The sequence below is a fragment of the Haplochromis burtoni genome, unplaced genomic scaffold (genome assembly GCF_018398535.1).
Source record: "Haplochromis burtoni strain Fernald_Lab_line unplaced genomic scaffold, NCSU_Asbu1 Contig_203, whole genome shotgun sequence".
Classification (NCBI taxonomy): Eukaryota; Metazoa; Chordata; class Actinopteri; order Cichliformes; family Cichlidae; genus Haplochromis; species Haplochromis burtoni.
Genome location: NW_024582564.1, coordinates 491600 through 512706, shown reverse-complemented (window position 1 = coordinate 512706; position 21107 = coordinate 491600). Strand labels below are relative to the sequence as shown.

The 21107-nt window shown below is 41.4% G+C and overlaps 1 protein-coding gene across 7 annotated transcripts in view; it reads right to left on the bottom strand.

Moving 5' to 3' along the window:
- Positions 1-985: 985 nt before the first annotated feature.
- The window catches only part of myo6a (myosin VIa), a 145761-nt gene continuing 125639 nt past the window's right edge, over positions 986-21107 (bottom strand). For 5 of the 7 annotated variants that reach the window (XM_014338054.2, XM_014338056.2, XM_014338057.2 and 2 more), the window contains 5 exons: positions 19584-19687; positions 14759-14890; positions 13164-13190; positions 7811-8029; positions 986-3894 (listed from right to left, as the gene is read on the bottom strand). In XM_014338054.2, coding sequence (XP_014193540.1) covers positions 3695-3894; positions 7811-8029; positions 13164-13190; positions 14759-14890; positions 19584-19687 — 682 coding nt within the window. In that variant the 3' untranslated portion in view covers positions 986-3694. The remainder of the gene's footprint in view (positions 3895-7810; positions 8030-13163; positions 13191-14758; positions 14891-19583; positions 19688-21107) is intronic. The other 2 variants (XM_014338055.2, XM_014338059.2) reach the window with 1 other exon arrangement.

Below are 21107 nucleotides of genomic sequence, written 5' to 3'. Positions count from 1 at the left end.
AGTTCTGCAGTCCAAAAATAAAAAACGGTTGTAAGCTAATATTATATAAAGAAAAAAAAAAAAAAAAAAAAAAACGGGATTCTGATTGACATCAACAAAAAATGTATATAATTTATATGTAAGTGCTTATTACACTGGGCACAGGAAAACAAATATTTTGGAAATGTGTCAGAAATATTTGCTTAAAACTAAAAATTATATGGTTTATTAGTCAAACTGAAAACTGATGTGGTTTTGCCCAAATGTAAGCCGCCATGCAGTTCTATTCTGAAAAGCCAGAAATGAATCAAACAGAACGTTCAGTTCGTCATTCTGCTCAGCAATGCAAGTAAATAACTGTAATTTGGCATTTTAAAGAACAAATTATTTGCATTTTTTTGGTTAAAGAAAATGCATGGATAACGATAATTAACAATAACAATAAGCATCCCAATGCAACGGTATTCATGTTTGATGTGAACACACCATAAAACTGGTGAGCGGGCCCTGTAAATCTCTTCCTGTTGAGAGGCTCGGGACACATTTTCATTGTGTTAAAAAACAGAACAAAAGAAGCTTTTTGTTTCTAGTTTCATTTATATGGCGTTATACTTGTAAATGAATTCTGTGGAGTCAAATGATCTTCCATTAAAGTCGTAGGTAGTAAGGCCAAATCTTACCTTTCTCAGGATTAATCTTACTCGCACGGATCATGTCACAGATCAAACCGATACTTAAACTTCCCAAATGCTGTCGTCTTATTGATGTAAACACTGTTCGCTGTTTTTGTCTCAAATCAATGCATCTACTGATGGTTATTGCTGCTTGTGTGGGGAGGGAAGCCTCCCCCAATGACTGTAATGTGGACTTTTCTTATTTAAAGTCTTAAAATATTATGTGTTTGTTTCACAATCAGTAGTTGAAAATACAAAACTGTGCTGAATAAAACTCCATCTTCTTCATTTTGAAAGCATTTTCTCTGAGGTGGAAAAGAGGAGGCGAGAGGTGAGTGAAACATGGAATGCTTTTATTCATCCGTTAGAGATCAGCGTTAGAAAAATGACAGTGGACAAAGGCAGTGCTTCCCCAGGAATGATTGCAATGTGTGGCGAGAAACAGATCGCAGCAAATCCACAAGACTTTCTTTGCATGTTATGGAGGAAAATATCTCGACGTCATCACTTGGTTAAAACAAACACTGAGGTCTTAATGACGGCAAAGCTCAGAGCGCGTCCCCTTTACACTCAGCATTAACACGTGTACTGGCACATTATATACAAATGCCAAGCTTGGTGAAGTTGATCTTTGTATTTGGTACAGATTTTACTGAAGAAATTTGAGGTTTTCTGACCTGCTTCAAACACGGCTGGAATCCTTACAAATGAAAATTCCTGGACCAGTCTGATTTTCCATGTTGATGTTTTTTAAAGCTATTATTTGGCAAAATGAATCATGAAGATTATAAGGTCTCCAAGATAGTCCTGCTGCAGTTCCCCCCACACTGATGATGGGCCTTTTCCCCAGCAAAACATTTTGTGTCTATCAACAATGGCCGCAGTCCACTCGGCTCCTGGTTCAGTGCAATGGCTTAGTAAATGGAACCGAGCTAGGTCAACATGTCTGCTGTGGAAGAGGCCCACACACCAAGCTCGCAGTGGGTCCAAAATTGTAATCTGACCCTCTAATCACTTTGGTTGGCATTTCTAGTCTTTCTCTGGCTCCAGTAGGCAAGACTGTACGCAGCTTTTAACAGGAAATGTCCCAAAAGGACTCACTTAACTATTGATAGCAGTCGTTCTAACCTAATTAGTACCCAAATGGTATGATTTCATCAATTGTTGATGTTGACGTGTGATATATGGTTTTTGATGACCTTATATTGTTGCATGTCTCAGATACAAATTGGGCCTCGTTTGTTTACGATGTGGGAATTAAATTCCCCTTTTCAGTGATCGTGCTCAGAGCCCAATGCCAAAAACCTGAGTCAGCCTGCTTATATTAAACCCCTCTGCTACATGCAGTTGTTTATATAATCTACTTCTGAGATTAATAAAGTAATGTTTAAATCAAGTTTTAGGTTCTTTTTAAATTTAGCTGGTGGTAAGTGAGCCGTCTTCATCAACTATCAGATCCATCCTGGCTGTGCTGTTATCGCTGTCTGTAAAGGGGTTCGGCTACTTTGCAATAAGACAGATGTTCATGCTTTCAGACAATCTCAGCCACATTTTTCTTGTGCAGAGCATCAAAGGGGGAACAGAAAGCTTGGGAACAAACAGGCTCGGGGGAATAACGCAGTGCGACGTCACCACAGATTGTCTGTCATTGTTTTTTTTTTCTTCTTCTAAGTAATGACAAAAGAGGCCTGTTTTTTCCTTCTTAGCTGAGTTTGTGTGATTTATTGCTTGACGATCTCATGTGCCCAAGCCGATGAAGTAGAAACTGTTCTTTGAAAAATAAACTTTTACATTCCAGTAGGAATAACACTGCTGTCTGCACATACCGCCCTATAGAAAATATTCAGTGTTATATGAATGTTCCAGTTCGAGGCCAAGTACCAGTGCATTGTAGAGTTCGTGCTCGAAAGCTTCTCACACAGCAGGGAAATGTCCAGTCTGACAGAATATCTTAACAACTGATTCCAAACCATATTGTTTTGTGCTACCTTGGGATTCGCTGCACTTGCAAATTACTAAACAAATCAAATTCAAAGTGTTGAAGCATGGCTGAGTTGTTCGGGTCTCTTTTTGCGGCGCTGATCTGTTCTGAAAAACACCACGAACACGTGGAGTCATATCTCAGCAGTTGCATAATTAATTCACATTTTCTGCTCGGCTCCTTAAACAGAAATTAATCATGGATGGGGCTCCGCTAATGAGGAAAAAAACCAAAAACAAGGTTTCATGTCCGGAGCCACGTTTGGTCTCAAAAGGTTTTTGGACCCTTTACTAATTTAAATCACATACGATGAGAAGAAACAAAAGAATCACGACATGAAAAAATCAACAAGGTCTCAAGTTACATTCAGCTGGAAAAACAAGAGGTAATTAAAAAAAAAAAAGTATTTGTAAATATTGGATTTAATTCGGTGGAATAATTGGACACCCATGCATGCAGCCTCGTGGTGAGAGCTTGCAGCTCCTTGTGCGAGTTTCTCTTTTTCACCCTCCAATAACCGCATGAAGACGACGTGAACAGCAGCTTTTAAGTCGGAGCGGGATCACCAGCTAGCTGTTAAGACGGAAGCGACACACCTGTGAGATTTCAGTGTAATCATCAGGATCATCAGGAATGCATAATTACAGAGGAATTAAACTTGTTCTGGGGAGGCAGCTTTGAATAAACAAACAGAAAGTCCTACCTTTCGGCATTTAAACCCTGTTAAAGTAGTATTAAGGCCTCATAGTTAGACTTGCACACATGTTACAGAAATGTTGGAAAACAACCGGATGTGATCATTTAGCATGATTTTTCGTTTCTGCATAGGGTTCAATGCAAAACTTCCCCGCCCTGCCCCCACTGAGGAACCAAAAGCCAGCGAGAACGAAAACTCATCAAACGGAGGAAAAACAAAAGGACAGTTGAGAAAAACAAAACGCCGTTCACGTCGAACGCCCTGGAGTCAGAACCTGTGCAGCGCGCCCGCACTCCATCTGTGTCAGGTAGCTGGTGCATTCGTCCCTTTGTTTGCAGCGCGAAGCCCCGCCTCCGGGCCCCGTCACTTGAACATGCTCTGCAGCATGGCCGTGGCGTAGGTGGGCCGCGCCTGCCGGCTCTCGATGGCGCTGCGGAGGTACTGGATCCCGCCGCAGCGTTCCCAGATCTCCTCGAACTGCCGGGGGAGGATCTCGGCGCCCCGCTTCCTCGAGAGGCCCGTCTCCTCCAGGCTCAGCTCGCACATCTCCATGTCGTCCTTTCCTGTGAGAAGAAACGAGTCAGAAAAGAAAAAAAAGACGTGAAACGCAGTGATGAGGAACTCAAACAAGCCCAACTGCACTGTCAACAAAAATGCTTGCAGAATAGTTTCACACTGGAAAACCATCACGAGTCTGTGGCAATAGTTCACATCTCTCATTTGGAAGTTTTACTTAACTGAGAGAACCAAGTGCAGATGCCTGTTGTATAAAGAAATGTATTTCTCTCTGGATAGCAAAGTCATTTTAGCCATTTTTCTTCTTTCAATGCATTCATTTAATTATTTACTATTTTAGATCCTCTCCGATTCCAAGTTTGCTCAAAGTTTAATACAAAGTTAAAGAATAAATTAGTTAAAATGTAAAGCTGCTATTAGTCTCAAATAGGAAAACAATGGGAGAGATGTCTATGAGAGTTATAAACCCTTTAAAGAAAAATATAAAAGTTGTGTTAATAATAAATGCCACAAAATAAATGTAAAGCTAAATATGATTGCATATTTACACAAATCAGTTTGATATTAAACAAAAATATCAAACTTAAATAAAATGTTGAATGCTAACATCTTGAACATATTTCTTTGTTGTGCATATTGTTATATAATGCTAAACTAACGTTCGTAAGGTTAGCAGCCTTAACAGCCTTTGTTTAAAAAAAATGTAAGAATTTTTAACTTCCTCTGAAATATTTTGTTACGACACGAGAATAATGTTGATAATAATGTTCTGATACAGTATTTTTTTTTTTACCATGTTAATAGCTCAAATGTATGTACTTAGCATGTTAGCATGCTAAAATACTAAATGTATAAATGTTGTTAAACTGCACCATAAACTAAAAAAGTTTTTATCTCTAAAATGGGGAGAAATTATGGTGGTAAAATTAGACATTATTGTGAAACATGTTGACAACTGACAAAAAACCCAGAGCTGCTGCTAGCATATCTAAAATGTTAGCTAAAAATAACGTCATCTTAAATAGAGATTATGTAAATGGGGTTTAAATGTGAACAAAGGGGAAAAACACAATACAAAGTTTTTCTAAATATTTCACCAATAATCTTTTTTTATAGATGTGGTTGCTATCTACTTTTACATCAGAGGCTTAAACACAGCCAAAGTTTCAAATAATGAGTTAAAAGTAGCTAAAAGTAATTTTGCTTCATTTTCAACAGGAACAGCAGACAAACATCGTGACTGCCGCAAAGTATGAGCAGTACAACTGACAAGCTCCTGGTGCTGCCGGCAGGCTTCCAGAAGCTGGCCAATTAGATGTTTGGGGGTCTTTAAAGGAAGGGCCCCTCAAGGAGACAAACGCTAATACAAAGCATATTTATACTCATTATACTCAATTTCAGCTCTTTTAGCAGACCAAATGTTCCCAGTTAGTGCAAACACACCTCTGTAATACTAAAAAACTATACAGCAGTACAACACTGAAAATTAAAAACCAACAACCAAAATTTTATGGGCAGAAACATGAATTGCGTGTTTAGGTTAACTAAACCCTCTTAAGATATACTGAAGGGCATCCTAAAAGGCCAATATTTGATCATTCAAGTCTTTTGACCTGTCAGTCAAGCAAAGCTGTACTACTAGAGTCCCAGAATGAAAATGGCCCTGAATGATACTGCCTCTTAATATCTGAAATCACAGAGTGTTAAAGGCCCACTTTAACAGTCTGAATTAAATCTGTAGCCCTAGAAGCATTCAATGCCTTTATTCCACCAAACATATTCAATGCTTGCAATTTACATTCAGTGTGTATCTACAGCTGTTAAGGCAATAACAAGTTGCAGCAGTGTGCTCTCTGAGTGTCATATGAGGCAGTTACTCACCCACATACTGACGCCGTCTGAACACAGCGGCTGCAAAACACCAGCTATTTCCCTACGATATGAGCTTTCTGAGACCGACGACCTCACAGTGTTCAAATCACACATCCTGCACAGCCGTGACTCGCTTTCATAAAGCCTCAAACCCACAGACGAGTGCAGCCCTCAGAGCCAAATTAAAGTTGAGAAATATGCTGCTAGGAGTTGTGATGTTTGAACTCATCAGCACACATATGCTCAGACAGGTGGGTGAACAAAACAAACGCTTCGTTTTTTCCTTCTTTACTGTTGTTGTACTCGTCATTTGGTACAATCTGCGATTTTACAGCTTGTTCTGACACAAACACTCACTCAGGCGCTTTCATTTAATTTGGCAAATTGTGGGAGGATGCAGCAGCATCTGTGGATATCTGTTATATTGTGTTATCAATAGAATACAAATATTACACTTTGCTCTGACAAATGTTGGAGTTTCAAACCTTTTTTCTTTAATGCAACTGGAAAAAGATTCCAGATTGTTTTTCTTTGAAGTGCTCTGTATAGAGGACAATTAAAGAAATCCCAGGCACACTTTTAACAATTCAAATGCCTTTATCCCCAGTTAAACATTTACTTTCATAAAATCTCTTTTAGACACATGAATTAAAGAGCAGCATATCAGGTCAATCAAAGGATTAAATTTAAGTAAAAACTGAATGTTATCGACAAGGTAAACTGTTGGAATGAGGGAAATTTCTGAGGAAAAAAAAGAAAGAAAGGCATTTATGAAAGGCACATATTCAGGAGGCTTGCAGCTGGATAGCGTAGTGGTAAGACTGCACGGCTTTGGAATGGGATTCGCAAGTGCGATTCCTACCTGGGGGCGCCTGTATCCAGTAAGGGTCCTAGGCTAGACCCTCTCTACAGACAAATATGAAATATGATAAATATGAAGTGAGGTGTTGAGGAAAATTGATGGCGAAACAAGTAGTGTTGCAACATTTGGAGTAAAAGTAGAAAGGGAGGCAGCACCTTCAGTTTTCAGGCCCCTCTTCTATGGAGCTTCCCATTTGGATTCAGGAGACACTCTACTTTTGAGATTAGGTTTAAACCTTTCCCTTTTGCTAAAGCATATAGTCATGGCTGGATCAGCTGACCCTGAATCCTCTCTTAGTAACTCTGGATAGGTGTAGGCTGCTGGGGGGATTCCCATGATGCACTGGGTGTTTCTTCTTCACTCCCTATGTGTTAATCGACCTCTCTGCATTAAATCATTCTTGTTATTAATCTCTTAATCCTGTTAAAAGGGAGTTTTTCCTTCCCACTGTCACCAAAGTGCTTGCTTATAGGGAGTCATATGATTGTTGGGTTTTTCTCTGTATGTATTATTGCAGGGTCTACCTTATAATATAAAGCGCCTTGAGGCGACTGTTGTTGTGATTTGGCGCTGTATAAATTAAATTAAATTGAATTGAACTGAATAAAGTCATGTAGAATGAAAACTGCAGCGTATCGCTCTAATGTTCTGATAAAAGCTGACGCGTGATTTCTGGCATTCTCGAAGGAGAGCTCGTCAAATCGCGGTTGATGATTCGTTGCACGGGCCTCCTAAAAATAAAAGCCTCTGCGTCTCTACGGAGAACGACCTGATGGTGCATTATGACTCGAATATAATCAATCTGCTGCACTCGCACAAAGTCAAAGTCTTGAACATTGATTAACAGCGAAGTGCTGCTTCTGATTTCATTTCTTTCTGTGGCTGTCGCAGAATCAACTCATCGATTTTCCTCTCCACCTCCACCCTTTCTTCTCGTTTTTTCTTCTACTCTTTAACTGCTTGTTTCCTTATGCCTGTCACTCACTCTGTCATACTGTGATGCAGCCCAATGGGTGGTGTAACTGTGTTTAACTTGGTGCATATATATGTTGTTTCATTTAGTCTGTAGATGGATAGACTCTCAAAGAACAGACTAACCCGGCCACTGTCGACAAACATATGTGTGCAGAAATGTTTCCAACACAGGTGAACGTATAACGTAAGGTAAAGACAGAGATTTATTTCCATGCTCATGCTTTGCCTCCCTCAGATATCTGGGTTGTACTGACCTGCCACCAGTAGGATTGGGTGTTTATCGGGATGCAGCTCCATCTGCCTGGCGATCCAGGGTCCGTCGAAGTGCGCGTACCACCAGCCCTTCTTCTTGTTCTGGGGGTCCTTGTACTGGTCGCTCGGCCGGATGAACGGGATGCGGAAGTAGCGCTGCTGCCGGTTCATCGCCACCTCGTACTGCCGGGCCGGTATAGGTGGGGCTGGGTTCTGCTGGGCTGTTGATTGGATGCAGAGGGAAATATATTAAAAAAAAGTTAGGAGTCTTTCATAAATCAGAGACCATGTTTACATGCAGTAGCCTGGGAAGTGGTTATGGTAAATGTAGCTTATCCTGTTTCCTGTTTATCAACCTGTGCATTAACTTATGAAGCAGAGTAAAGACAGAGTTCTTTGCAGACTAAAGATAGACAAAAACATGTTGTTGTTGGTTTTTTTAAAAAATAGTTTTCTACTTGGAGACGAGGGTAAGAATTTCAACAAACCACACTAAGGCTCAGAGGATGTTTAAAACTTTAGTTTTTTGCTTAATGACATGAAAGAAAAGGCTGGAGTTGTTTTTATCTGAACTTACTAATTCTAATGTTTACAGCTCGTTTTAGTGTTTTAGCTAAAAGCTGCTCGGCCTCGTTAATTATGCAAGAGACACAATAGTGAGTTGCAGTGAGCATACAGACATTAACAACAGCTGCCTGAGCACAAATTACATCTGACATTCTCAAACTGGACAGTTTAAAGGAATATTTTTGCATTTTACTCAGTAGCACTCCAAACAGCAGCGACCGTTTAGATTAGCATAAAAACTGGAAAAGAGAGGCTGATCCTGGTAAATAATATCTACCTTCAACCTCCTGTGAATGTCAGTAGATACAGTTTTACATACATTTAATCTGACAAACTTTAAGGTGCTTTAAAGGCACATCTAATTAAAGCCGTAGGGGTGTCATTGGTAGCTTCGTAACCTTCAAGTTTTCTACTAGAAGATCTGGTTACAGGATGCAGCTTCGTGTTTACCAGCTGACATGAAAGTCTTTTAAGGCAAACTTGCATATACCAAATCTGCAATTAAAGTACATTAAAATGCAAGTGATTAAAAAAAAGCTTGACCTGTGTTGAGTTTAAATGATCTTGTTCTTGACATCAACACAGCACTGCAAGTCAGAGGCTGCTTGACCTTGCGTCAGTATTCCCCTAAACATACTTAGAAAACAGGAAATACTTTGTATCAATAGGTAACTTCACATCTGAGCAGACAAGCATCACATGTGGAGTTCCCCAAGGTTCCATCTTGGGACCCCTTCTGTTTAACATTTACATGCTCCCACTGGCACAGATTATAAACAACAACAAAATAAACTATCACAGCTATGCAGATGACACACAAATATATATCACAATGTCACCAGGAGACCGAGGCCCTGTACAGGCTCTTGGTAAATGCATCGAGGAAATTAATGACTGGTTGTGCCACAATTTTCTCCAGCTAAACAAAAACAAAACTGAATAATAATAGTAATAGTCTTTGGATCCAAAGAAAAACGATTACAGGTCACCAGAGAACTTCAATCTATACACCTAAAAACCACAAACCAGGCGAGAAATTTGGGTGTAGTGATGGATGCAGACCTAAACTTAGAAAGACACATTAAGACAATAACAAAATCAGCTTACTATCACCTCAAGAATATTTCAAGGATAAAAGATCTGATGTCTCAACAGGACCTGGAAAAACTAGTCCATGCATTCATCTTTAGTAGGCTTGACTACTGTAACAGCATCTTTACAGGTCTACCTAAAAAATCAGTCAGACAACTACAGCTCATTCAGAACTCTGCTGCTCGAGTCCTCACTAAGACCAAAAAAGTGGACCACATCAGTCCAGCTCTGAGGTCTTTACACTGGCTGCCTGTCCGTTAGAGGATAGACTTTAAAGTTCTGATGCTGGTCTATAAAGCTCTGAATGGTTTAGGTCCTAAACCATTCAGAGCTTTATAGAGGTCATTGATGTATTTTGGTCCTAAACTTTTGGACCAAAATACATCAATGATCTCCTGACCCAGTATGAACCTTCCAGATCCCTCAGGTCATCTGGATCTGGTCTTTTATCAGTTCCCAGAGTCAGAACCAGACACGGAGAAGCTGCATTCAGCTTTTATGCTCCTTATATCTGGAACAAACTCCCAGAAAGCCTCAGATCAGCTGAAACACTCAGTTTATTTAAATCCAAGTTGGAGACTCACCCACCCAGCTGGCATTTGAATAAAACACCAAATCCACACTTTTAAGCTTAAATTTCAAAACTTACATTTAACTACTGATTTTATCTACTGTTCTGATTGTATCTAGCGGTACTGTTTTTTTTAATCAATTTTAAATCATGCTTTTTATTTGTTTTTTAATGTCTCTGTAAAGCACTTTGAATCACCTTGTTGTTGAATTGTGCTATATAAATACACTTGCCTTGCCTAAACGATGGGAATCTCAACACAGGAAGTTCAGAAAAAAAGTTAAATCTCTTTTTCCAGCGGTCATCTCCATCAGTGCACTGAGTCATCTTTGAAATGCATGTAAAGTCTGACAGGCCTGCACACTTTTTGGATGAAACAAATCGAAAAGCTTTGTCTGCTGTTTGTGAGGACGGCAACCAGCATAAACTCAGGACGGGCTCATATCTGATTGTTGCTTTTGGCTCTCATGCTTAAATCTTACCCTGCGCTTGTCTACGATTCACATGGACTCCTGACCACGAACCTTCTACCGAAATGCTGCTTTATATCTACAGCTGTTAATACACAGGTCAAGGCTCAGGAACAGGACTAAACACAGAATCTCAATCAGCACAACCTGGTCAAATGTTTGATCTCCTTTTCATATTTCCCATTAACCCACAGCATGTAAACATGAAGCCCCGTCTGCCGTACTCCCATTAGGTCTGAACAAAGAGCCCATTCCCTGGTCTCCATGTCTAAGTGCAGTCAGTGAGTCCTGCTGTTAGAGCTGAGGAGGAAGAGGAGGAGGGTTAGAGATCACAGCAGAGCTGGTGGAAGAGCAAAGAAATCAGAGAGATGTGAAGCAGATGCCAGATGTTTACGAAGGGGTTTGCACACTCGTGAGAAACATTTAAAAAACTATTTGCATCCTTCTAAAAAGTGGAGTGTAAAGTAATACTCTACAGAGATTGAAGAAGCTTCTCTACGTGATAAAGGACATTTAATCTGCAGAAAACCACATTTCAGAAAGAAACTCACAAAATAAAATCTAGTTTTCGATTCATGTCAGCTCGTGTTGATATAAATTGCCTTTTTGTTCCATTTCTCAAGCTGACAAATGGAAGAAAAAGGCAACGTGTTATTTTAAACCTGGTTTCAAACATCTTTAGGTCTGTTTGGTTTTGGTTTTTTGCAGCGTTTCAAAAAAAAGTGAGAAAACCATCTTCTACAAAGCAACGCTTTGTTTAGCCGTCACCTACAAACCACCTCAGAAACCAAGAAAACAAACTTCACCTCCAGGCGTCAGCAAACTTCAAAAGAAAAACGCCAAAAAAGAGGGGGAAAAAAAAAAAATCAGCTTTCTTTGTTTAGAAGAAGCAGCAGAAATGTAGGTTTATCCTTCAGAGAGGTACTTGTGCTGAACTCCCTGCTGCATTCACTCGGCCTGTTGATTACCGTTTGTCGTATTTTAGTACCCGAGGTGACTCAACGAGGGGTCGAGAGGAGGGTTCAGGCTTCAAGGCTGACGAACGCACAGGATAGCACTGACAAAGGGTGGAACTGGTTTCTGTGGATGAATTGCTGCACGCTGCCGTGTACCACGTATGAATGAACAAACTGATGAGTGACCCGAGTCTCCATCTGCCTTTGGAAGTAAGGTAGCTGACGTGTTCTTCCAGATGTCTTCATTGGGAGCAGTTCTGGAACGTTACAGTGAGAATGAGTCCTCATCATCCCTGGACGACATTGTTGATCTGCCTCCATCTGGGCCCAACCCGGCTTACCCACACCAGATCCATCTCCTTCAGGTCGCCATCACAGTTCCATGATGTTTTGGGCCGCCGTTCGTTTGTGTTTTCCAGGTGGTGTCCAATTTATGGTGGTAGGCACACCATGCTCTGGCTATTTGTAATGTTGTAGGGATTGATGTTGTGGTTTTGTATTATAACCTCTGTTCTCAGGTTGCACTGCATTGACTTCTAGATGGGTTGGAGTCTCTGAAATGAGCCTGTAATTATCTAGTTTCGTGCTGTACAGTTCTTGCTGATGAGCCATGATAAGTGACACTCTTTACTTGGTCAGTGGGCCATCGGTAACTGCGATTAGTCCATCTGTGTTGGTTCACTTTGGCTTTGGAGGAGCTGATGTTTGCTGCTGCAGATTTAACCTTTAAGGGCAAAATTTAGCCTGAAAATCCAGATACTTGTTTCAAGACTTTCCACATTTTCTCCTGCTTTATACAACATACAGTCCAGACGTCAACAGCTTCACTTGCTAGCTTTAATATTGTTGAAGAGCTTCTTAAATGACTGAGAAAACTGTATTAAAAAACAAAACAAACAAAAAAAAAACCTCAGCAGGAACAAGCAATAAAACATGTTTTGGTTTCCTCTGGCTGACCTGACCTTTTTTCTCCAGTGTTTTTGAGTTCAAGTCTTGATGACATGATCTACCTCATCTTTAGGGACAATTTCGAATGTATACCTGTTAAAATAAACCTCTTTGGTCACTCAGAGTTCAATCTCCCTGTTGTGCCTTGCTCAGCTGAACAGGCTGTCGTGTATCTAAACTCTTCATTAAGTCTGGAGTGAGGGGAGTGAGCCATCTGCTTCACTGATGACTTCTTTTACTACGTTTCTCTTCCGATCAGCCGGCGTGGCGGCCTTTTCCTCCCGTCACAGCGCAGTAAACATGATGCTATCATCCCTCGCCAAACAGAAGCCAACTACCCTGAAAACCCAGAAAGCCTTCTGTCCTCCTCTCCCTCCCTCTCCTCTTCCTTGAGAAGTCCTTTCTGTGGGAGTATCAATAACAGCAGCCTAAAGAGCTCGCAGGAATATCCTCCACTCTATATCAAAGCGTTATGGCTGTCAGGCAGGCGAGAGCTGGCACCAGCACGCTGCTCGTAAAGACAAAATGGTGCTTAAAAAAAAAGCCCAAATAATGTCTCAATACAGGCAGCAGTTGCTACGGAAACCCATCCACCATCTATTTCCTACTCCTACCACAGAAAAAAAGTACGTTTACTAGCGAAAGCACAAGCCTGAGGCCAGCAGCGATCCCAGGGCTGAGCGGGAGGGGAGGAAGGGGTTAGTAATGGCGGCGGGGTGTAAGTAGCATTACACACTAGAGGACCACTTACATGCTGTTTTCACAGGTGGTGCATGATCTGAAAGTAAACATGCCAGGTTACACGTACACACACACAGGAAGTGATGCAACACTGACACTTTATGATAACAGTGATGAATGAGAACCTGAGAATGAAGACATGAACACTGACGGTATCAGACAGCACCGCGCTTCGACATCATGTCTCAGTCAGGTGTTAGTGAGGCGTGTTCAGCAGCGGCAACGAGAAAAAGGGCGACACGGAGGAACGGAGAGTCAGATTTTTACACGTAACTAAAAATAAATATGCGACTCATCAAATCTAAAACTTTTGGGGGCTTTAAATTTGCGTCTGCATTGCATCTGCTCCGTAACCTGTTGCACATCACATCGATGCAGAGCACGAGAAGATGTACTGCCACGTTTGTCCTGCCGTTTCCTCCGGTTTTAGAATGAACCAGTACCAACATGATAGAAACCCCATCGCCTGGTGACAGGCAGCAGCCTCTTATACAGACTACATCTGAAGCTCTACACAAGCATAAATCATCATGATGGTTCTGTCGACACTCTGGTGCAACACAGCGGTGCAGCACCACGTGTGAAAACTGACACACGTGGTGCTAATGAGTGTGGATGTTAGACAGAAAACCAGAGAGGGGGTTGCTCACGTCAAAGACCCTGGGAGTGATTTGGGGATCGGATATTATAAATACATGTCATCACCTTCACACACGGAGCCACGGCCACCGTTAAAGCCGGATCTTCTGACGGCTGCACATGTCACATGTCCGGAGTCGAAGCAGCAGCAGGACAAAAGCTGCGACTCTCACATGAAGGATGAGGGATAAAAGAGAGTGTGCGTGTGGGGGCTCGTGGACCAATCTGTAGTCTGAGCAGTGCACACAATAGACAGCTCTGAATAAGAGCTCTTTGTCGTCATGACAACTCAACGTGTGGCACAAGGAAATGAGGCGATGGCGGTGGAGAGGTGAGAGACGGAGTCCATTTGCTCGTCTTATTGCTGACTGACAATCACGGCAAGCTGTCAGCGACCCCGACAGACCGAAGTGCTCGTCTTTATAAAGTCTGGCATTCAAATGAAGGCATTGTTTGGTCAGAGTCCAGCACGGTGAATCAGTTTCAGATTTTGGAGACTTCAGAGGTTTAAAATCGCTCAGAGGAATCTTTAAGGTCAGAGGATCTCATTTATAAATGTACACAAACCAAATCCGTCTCACCGTTCTGCACAAATCTGAGACTCCTTCACATCCAAACAAAAGTCGACCTCTGTGACCTCTGACCTGCAGGCTGTTCAAGGCTCAGTGTGTTTCTCTCTTCCCGTAAAGCTTCGGGTTGTTTCCTTCTTTCAAGTGTAAGTTTAAACATAAGAGAGAAAGATTAAATGGATGAGAGACCTTTGTGGCCACAAGGTTATACAAAAGGAGTTAGAAGTGTTCAAAAATGTTTTTGAGGTACTTTGAGGTACATTCAACGTCAATCTGCAAACGAGAGAGCTGTTTTTGTACCGAGTGCATGAAAAATGCAGAAAGCGTTTCACTCGCTGTGGGAAAAACACAAAGAGAGACAGCTCCAGAGGAATAAACGCTGCGGCGCCCGTCATACCGTAGTCGGTGACAGATTTCGGTGCTCGCTGCTCTGTATCGGTGTTCCTCTTCTTGTTCTTTGACTTCCAGGCGTGGTAAACTTTAAGCCGGCGGTGGAACTCCTCTCTGCAGGCGGCCAGCAGCTCGATGTCTGGAGGAGACAGGATCAGAAAATCAGGCAAAAGAAATACTGACAGCTTCTGCAAATACATTTCAGAGACGTACATCGATTTGAAAACTGGAGAACCTGAAAGAACCGAGAACTTGGACGAATCTGTGTAAAAGTCATATTCAAACAGAGAACCATGAATCTGACAGGAGTCTGAACCCCGTCACTCTGGAAAAAGCAGTGCTGTCCTTCCGATTTCATCAACTCCACCATTATATTTAATAATAGTTAATAACAACATGCACTGAAAGCTTTGGTGATAATTACATATTGAAAGTGGGCTGGTTCTTGTGCACCGCTACTCTGAGCACTCAAACTTTACACAGTTCGCCTCATTCACAGTTTCACACGAGCACTTTTTCGCGGCTCTTTTTATTTAGGTGCTTACTAGCTGACATTCAAACACATTCATACTCTGATGCATTGGAGACCAATTTGGGGCTGGTGTCTTGTCCATGCAGACTGGAGCCGACAGGGATCGAACCAACAACCTTCTGATTAGTGCTGGCTGCACATCTTCCTCCAATCAGCCACTGAGTCATCAGGTTTGAGTTCAAGTCGGTGTTAAAATCCGAGCTCTGTTCTTACTTAAGTGGGGAAACCATTTCTTCACTGAGCTGGCTTTCACTGTTTCTGTCATGTTCAATTCAATTCAATTTTATTTATATAGCACCAAATCACAACAAAAGTCGCCTCAAGGTTGAAACAGCAAAGAGGGTGAACACAAACTGAAGCAGCGCACGGCTGACCGATTCACTGGTTCAGACCTTTTCTGTGGATGTCCGACATCCCGTCAACCGGGCTTAATTCTTACTGCATAATCACAGAGGCCGCAGTGGACCAGGTGCTGGGAATCCATATTAAACAGAGGTTACCTGACATTAAACTCCCTCATTCATGTTTTCTTGAGGCAGCAGACGGTGTTTGGCTAAAGGCTGTATCAAATAAAGGGATTATAGCCTTTTAACAGGCAGACACAAGTATAAGGACGAGTAGCAGCGACCATAAGACGTAGAAGGTCACTGAAATCCGAGCCTTGGATGGCAGACGTGACAGGCCCAGCGACAAGATCGCCCTCAGTGACTTCCCCGCTTGTTTCCTAAGCATTTAGGATGAGAAATTCTCCACAGGGTTAAAGGGCAATCAGGGCCATGGCCACTAGTCACCAGCTGTCAGAGAGCAAGCACTGAGTGAAGGTTGGTTTGCTTTATCTGTGGCTGTAGATTTAAATTCTCCAGCTGGGTTTGGGTTGCCTGATTGCTAACATTTTGGAAAAACAAATCTTCTCTTTGGATTTTTATGTACATAGATGTTATTTATGAACTTTTTAGGGTACAATTATACAGCTCTCTATGTCCACAAACCTTTGGCCATAAAAAGTACAATTTGTTGACAAAAAAAAATCCACATTATTGAACCGTTAAAACTCACATAATTAATATTGGCAGATGGACCAACTTTTGTTGATTCCCCCACACACGGCGCTGATGTTCATCTCAACATAATCAATGTAGTGCGCGCGCCCCGAGAGAAGGCAGGCAGCAGCATTAAGCACACATTTCATCTGGACGATTCAGATAAATGACTTCAGTAATATATAAAGAAAGAAAGGAAATAAAGAAAGAAAAACACACACATTCAATTTATCATCCAGAGTGCGAAGGCTAACACCAAGCAATGAGATGCATAATGCACACTAAGTGCTTAGGTAACGCCAGACGAACAAAAAAAACGTCCTCCGTTTGTTGAGGCGAGCGGAAACCTCTGCAGAATACGCTGCGTGTCAACAGGCCCTCGACGCTGGACTTTTTTATTCTGCTGCTCGTGATGATCTGTAGCTGTGGACGTGATCGCATCAGTATGCGATCCCCTCCTCTGTCTGGGGAGGTGAGCGGCCTGTTAAACGCTGACCGAGTCATTCTATGTGTTTATATGCGGCCGCCCGCAGGCGACTCTCAGCACATTCATTTCAGAGAAGCCGGCGGGCGTCGACCCTCCTTGTCCCAGTCCTCCACGCTTCCTGCTGCGTGGATAAGGACAGGTGATCTCTGAGGTTAAACTGAGAAAGAAAGAGAGGAAACAGGCGGATATTCTCCTCTTGGCTGTTTTCTTTAAGTTTCACTTTCTTTTATAAGTGAATCAAAATCAAACCAAGGATGAAAGTTTGTTCGTCCACTATCAGAGTCCCCTGATTGGATGTTCCACCTCCTGTACATTGAGATAACGGCTTCAGGGATGGAAGACATGTTTAGATCTTAGATAAAGCAGGAACTGCTTTGTGTATTGATGACAAAAGCTACAATTTTACAGCCGTCCAACTCAGCAGTAACACCTCAAACAGGGTTCTGAGGCTTATTAGACCACTTTCTTCCTATTGTCCAGCTTCTGGTAGCCTGCTGAGGGGCAAAGCCAGCACCTATGGCCTCTTTATCCACCAGTTGGTATGGAAGCTGAAGAAAAACTGGAAGCCTATTAAGTCAAATAATTTCTGAATGGAAATGCCCAAACACCTGAGACAAGCTGTCAGCACCGTGGTGGAGGGATGATGGTTTGGGCACCTTCCAGTCACTGAGTGGACCATGAACTGTATATCAAAGTACTCTATAGACACATGAGGCCATCTGTGCCACAGATAAAACTTGGACCAAACTGGGTCACAGAGAAGAACAATGATCCCAAGCAAAGCAGCAAATCTCCAGGAGAACGGCTGAAAAAGCAAAGAATCAAGGTGCCCCAACAGTCCGAAGTCCAGACCTCAACCTGATTTAAACACTGGTGCAGGACCTTGACAGACCTGGACATAAACAAATCCCTGCAGACCTCAATGAACTGATGCAACACAAGATTAAAGGGTAAAAATTTGGCCTTTTATGGTAGAAGAACATTCCTGCTCTTGTCCTTACAGCTAAACCAGCAAATCAGCCAGAGCAGCAGTTAAAACCAGCAGCCTCGCTGCTATCATTACGTAGTAACTGAACATATTCCTTAAAAAAAGACCTATATAGACATATTATATCTGTATTTGTTGCCTTTGGGTCTCTTTCCTGTCTGTGCAGGTCCAAATATGAAATCACACTTTTTTTTCCTCTAACATTTTTAAATTATATAACAACAATTCAATAACAGTCAAATTTGGCACAGGTAACACATTCTACATATTCTGGATAGGATCATCAGCCGCTTTTTAAATGTCAGTGTAAAGGTTGAGTAGGTTCGACACTCTGATATGTTACAGTGATATCACCTCGTACTGAAATTCTTCTGTTTGACAAAGCAGATGTACCTGCTACAGCTGTGGTATCATCACGATGAGTTTGGCTAAAAGAGTTGTCCTCTGTTCTGCTCGACCGGCAGTTCACTCCCACACGAGAGAAGTGGTCATAAAATGAAGCGGCGTTTACAAAAATAAAATTAAGTGGTGTGGAAAGCGAGCGGTGGCAAACAATTCTGTCAAAGCTGCCCATTTGCTGGAAACAAGAGGAGTGAACTCTTCACTCAGAACAAACAGCCTTTACGACCATTTAGCTATTCTCAGAGCGAGGGTAAAGGAAGACCATGAGGTCGATAAAAATAACAGCGGTCTGTCTTCTTAGGGAGTGTGAATACAATCAGCAATTCGCATCAGTGTGCCTGTCATTGCACCGTTAAAGATCAGATTTCTATCCAAGCACGCTGATAATGGAAAAAAGTTTAAAAATAAAAAAATCAAAGAGCTCATCCTCTGAGGAGTATGAACATTCTGAGAAAATTAGGATTTTTCAAGTCTGTCAGTCAAATTGAGCCATTTTAAATATATTTCGCCTCACAGCAGTGCTGGAGAAATGTCTACCGGATCCATTATTAATCCTCTGAGGACCAAGAACAGTGACTTTAAAAAATTTAAGGAGAGTCTGCTCAGTTTCCAGAAGAAGTCCATCACGAAAGTAGCTTTAAAGTACCAGTGAGAACAAAAGAACAGAGAACATCAAATTTAAGGAAAATGTGGACATGAAGCTCTGAGTTTAACATAAAGTTTAGGAATTTTAGAAGACAACAATGGACATTACAGGTTCATTAAAATCTAAAAGGTTCAACCTCTGGGAATATGAATATACACAGTAAATATGTCCATTACATATTAATACTTCAAGGCAAAGTAAAAAAATGGTTATTTATATCATTTATAATCTTAATCTCTAATCTGACAGGCTGAAAAGTTGGAGTTGAAAATCACAGATTTCTGGTGATAAATTATTAAAGAGACCTTATTTTGAAAAGCACTTCTTAAAAGGCAAAGTCTGGACTTGATTCTCTCGACAGAGCAAAATGCACAAGGTCAATGCATGAAACTAATTAAACTTGAATGTGGCACCAGGGTGAAGCTCCCACTGTGTCCAAAATGGGAAAGATTCATCCTTTGGGAACGTTAAGGTACTCAATATGTGTACTGTCAGTTATCTGAAAAATTTCCCTGCAGCTGTCAAGCATCAACCTCTAGTAAGTGGTTCATCCTCTGAGAACGTTGACTATCCAATAAAAAAAAAATTTAATGAGTGAAAATTTGTCTTTGTAACCCACAATGGCACGTAGAATGTCTAGTTTATGCTTGGGGAAGTGTGGATAGCCATTAAATAATGTCAAACAATTATCTTTATTGGAAAACTATCAGCGCAACAGTAAATAAGAAAACACTCACCACATGAGGTATTGATGGCGTCACGCAGCTCAGCATACTTCCACTTGCTCAGCTCGTACTTCTTGGTGCCCGCAGCCGCCTTGGACGCCTGGACCTGCGGACCTCTAATACAGGAAACAGAAGAAGGATGCAAGAGGTGAGCGACAAAGACCCACAGCTGAGAACTGTGGGGGACCGTCAGCAGGTGATCATTTCCACCGACACCACATCGGTGAGTTTACTGAGGGGGTCGCTGTTAGGGTCATTAAAGGACTGTGCCATGCACCCAGTTGGATTCTTCATAGGTTTTCCATTCATCCATGATATAAAAGTCACAAATTTATTAGGGAAGAAAAATTTACGAGTTGTTCTTATTGTGCGTATTAGTCAATTATTTATTTATTTATTGGCCTACATGGTTACCTGCCTCCAATCTACACTGGCCCCTTTACATTGTTTGAGTATCTGACTGGGCACCGGGTTGGTTTCTGTTATATGGCTCTTAAACTTCAATCTAGTGTTTCCCAGAAGTCTCTAAGAATTTGAAACGTGATAGCCATCTATAGATGCGAATTGTTTCAGCAACCCAGTGAAGAAATCAAATTATCTTTGTTCAACGTACAGGATGGGATCATTTATCTCAATCTTAAAATACTGAGACAAACTTCAGTCATGTTTCAGATTTTAAAAGTCCTGAAAAGAAGCTCTTTGTGAGGAATTCTGGATCAGGTCCATTGAACTGAGGTTATTAGGTTTCTCTAGCTTGTGCAGATATAAGATTAGTTAAAGTGGTGGCTTCAGAGGCAAAGGATGCTGCAGACCTGCAGAACATTCATTTATAAAGACCTGCAATTCTGTAATTAATGGTTTTATTATTATCTGGAACTGATCTGCTAATGTTTCATAGTGTAATCTGTAACTAAGAATGACTTAAGTTGCCAGGTTGTAGAAAAAAACCCTCATCCAGCATTAAAGTTTGATTTCCATTTTAGCTTTTGAAAGCCTCCAACGGGCCTGTTCGACCATTAATCTTCAGTAAAGGAGCCGCAGGATATCTGGACCTAAATCCCATTTATAACTGCACACTTGATGGATTATTGCGAGGATCAGATTTTAATGATTTCTTATTAACATTTATAATTTTGGGTCCTGGAGATAAATGATCGCACAGCCCAACAGCGGCATCTCAGAAAAGAAAAATAACGCGGGGAAGGTTTTCTACATCCAGGCAACTCAAATGTTTTCTTCTTTTTTCTGATGTGTGAAGCATAAGTGGTACGGTTATTGATCATTAATGAAGTTATGGTGTACAGAAGTTTGGTTCATATTTCAACCGTTTGCAGTGAAACATTGCTCACAGCCGCTGGAGCCCGGAGGTGGATATGTTTGCCCAAAGCAATGATGACAAAAACGGCTGAATTGATGGAGATGAACGGCCTTAACTTTTGCACAGAAGTGATGACAAACCACGATTTGTTGGCCAGATGTGTTCTATAACGCCTGATTGTGACTTGAATAGTTCATTAGGGTGCATGGAAACACAGT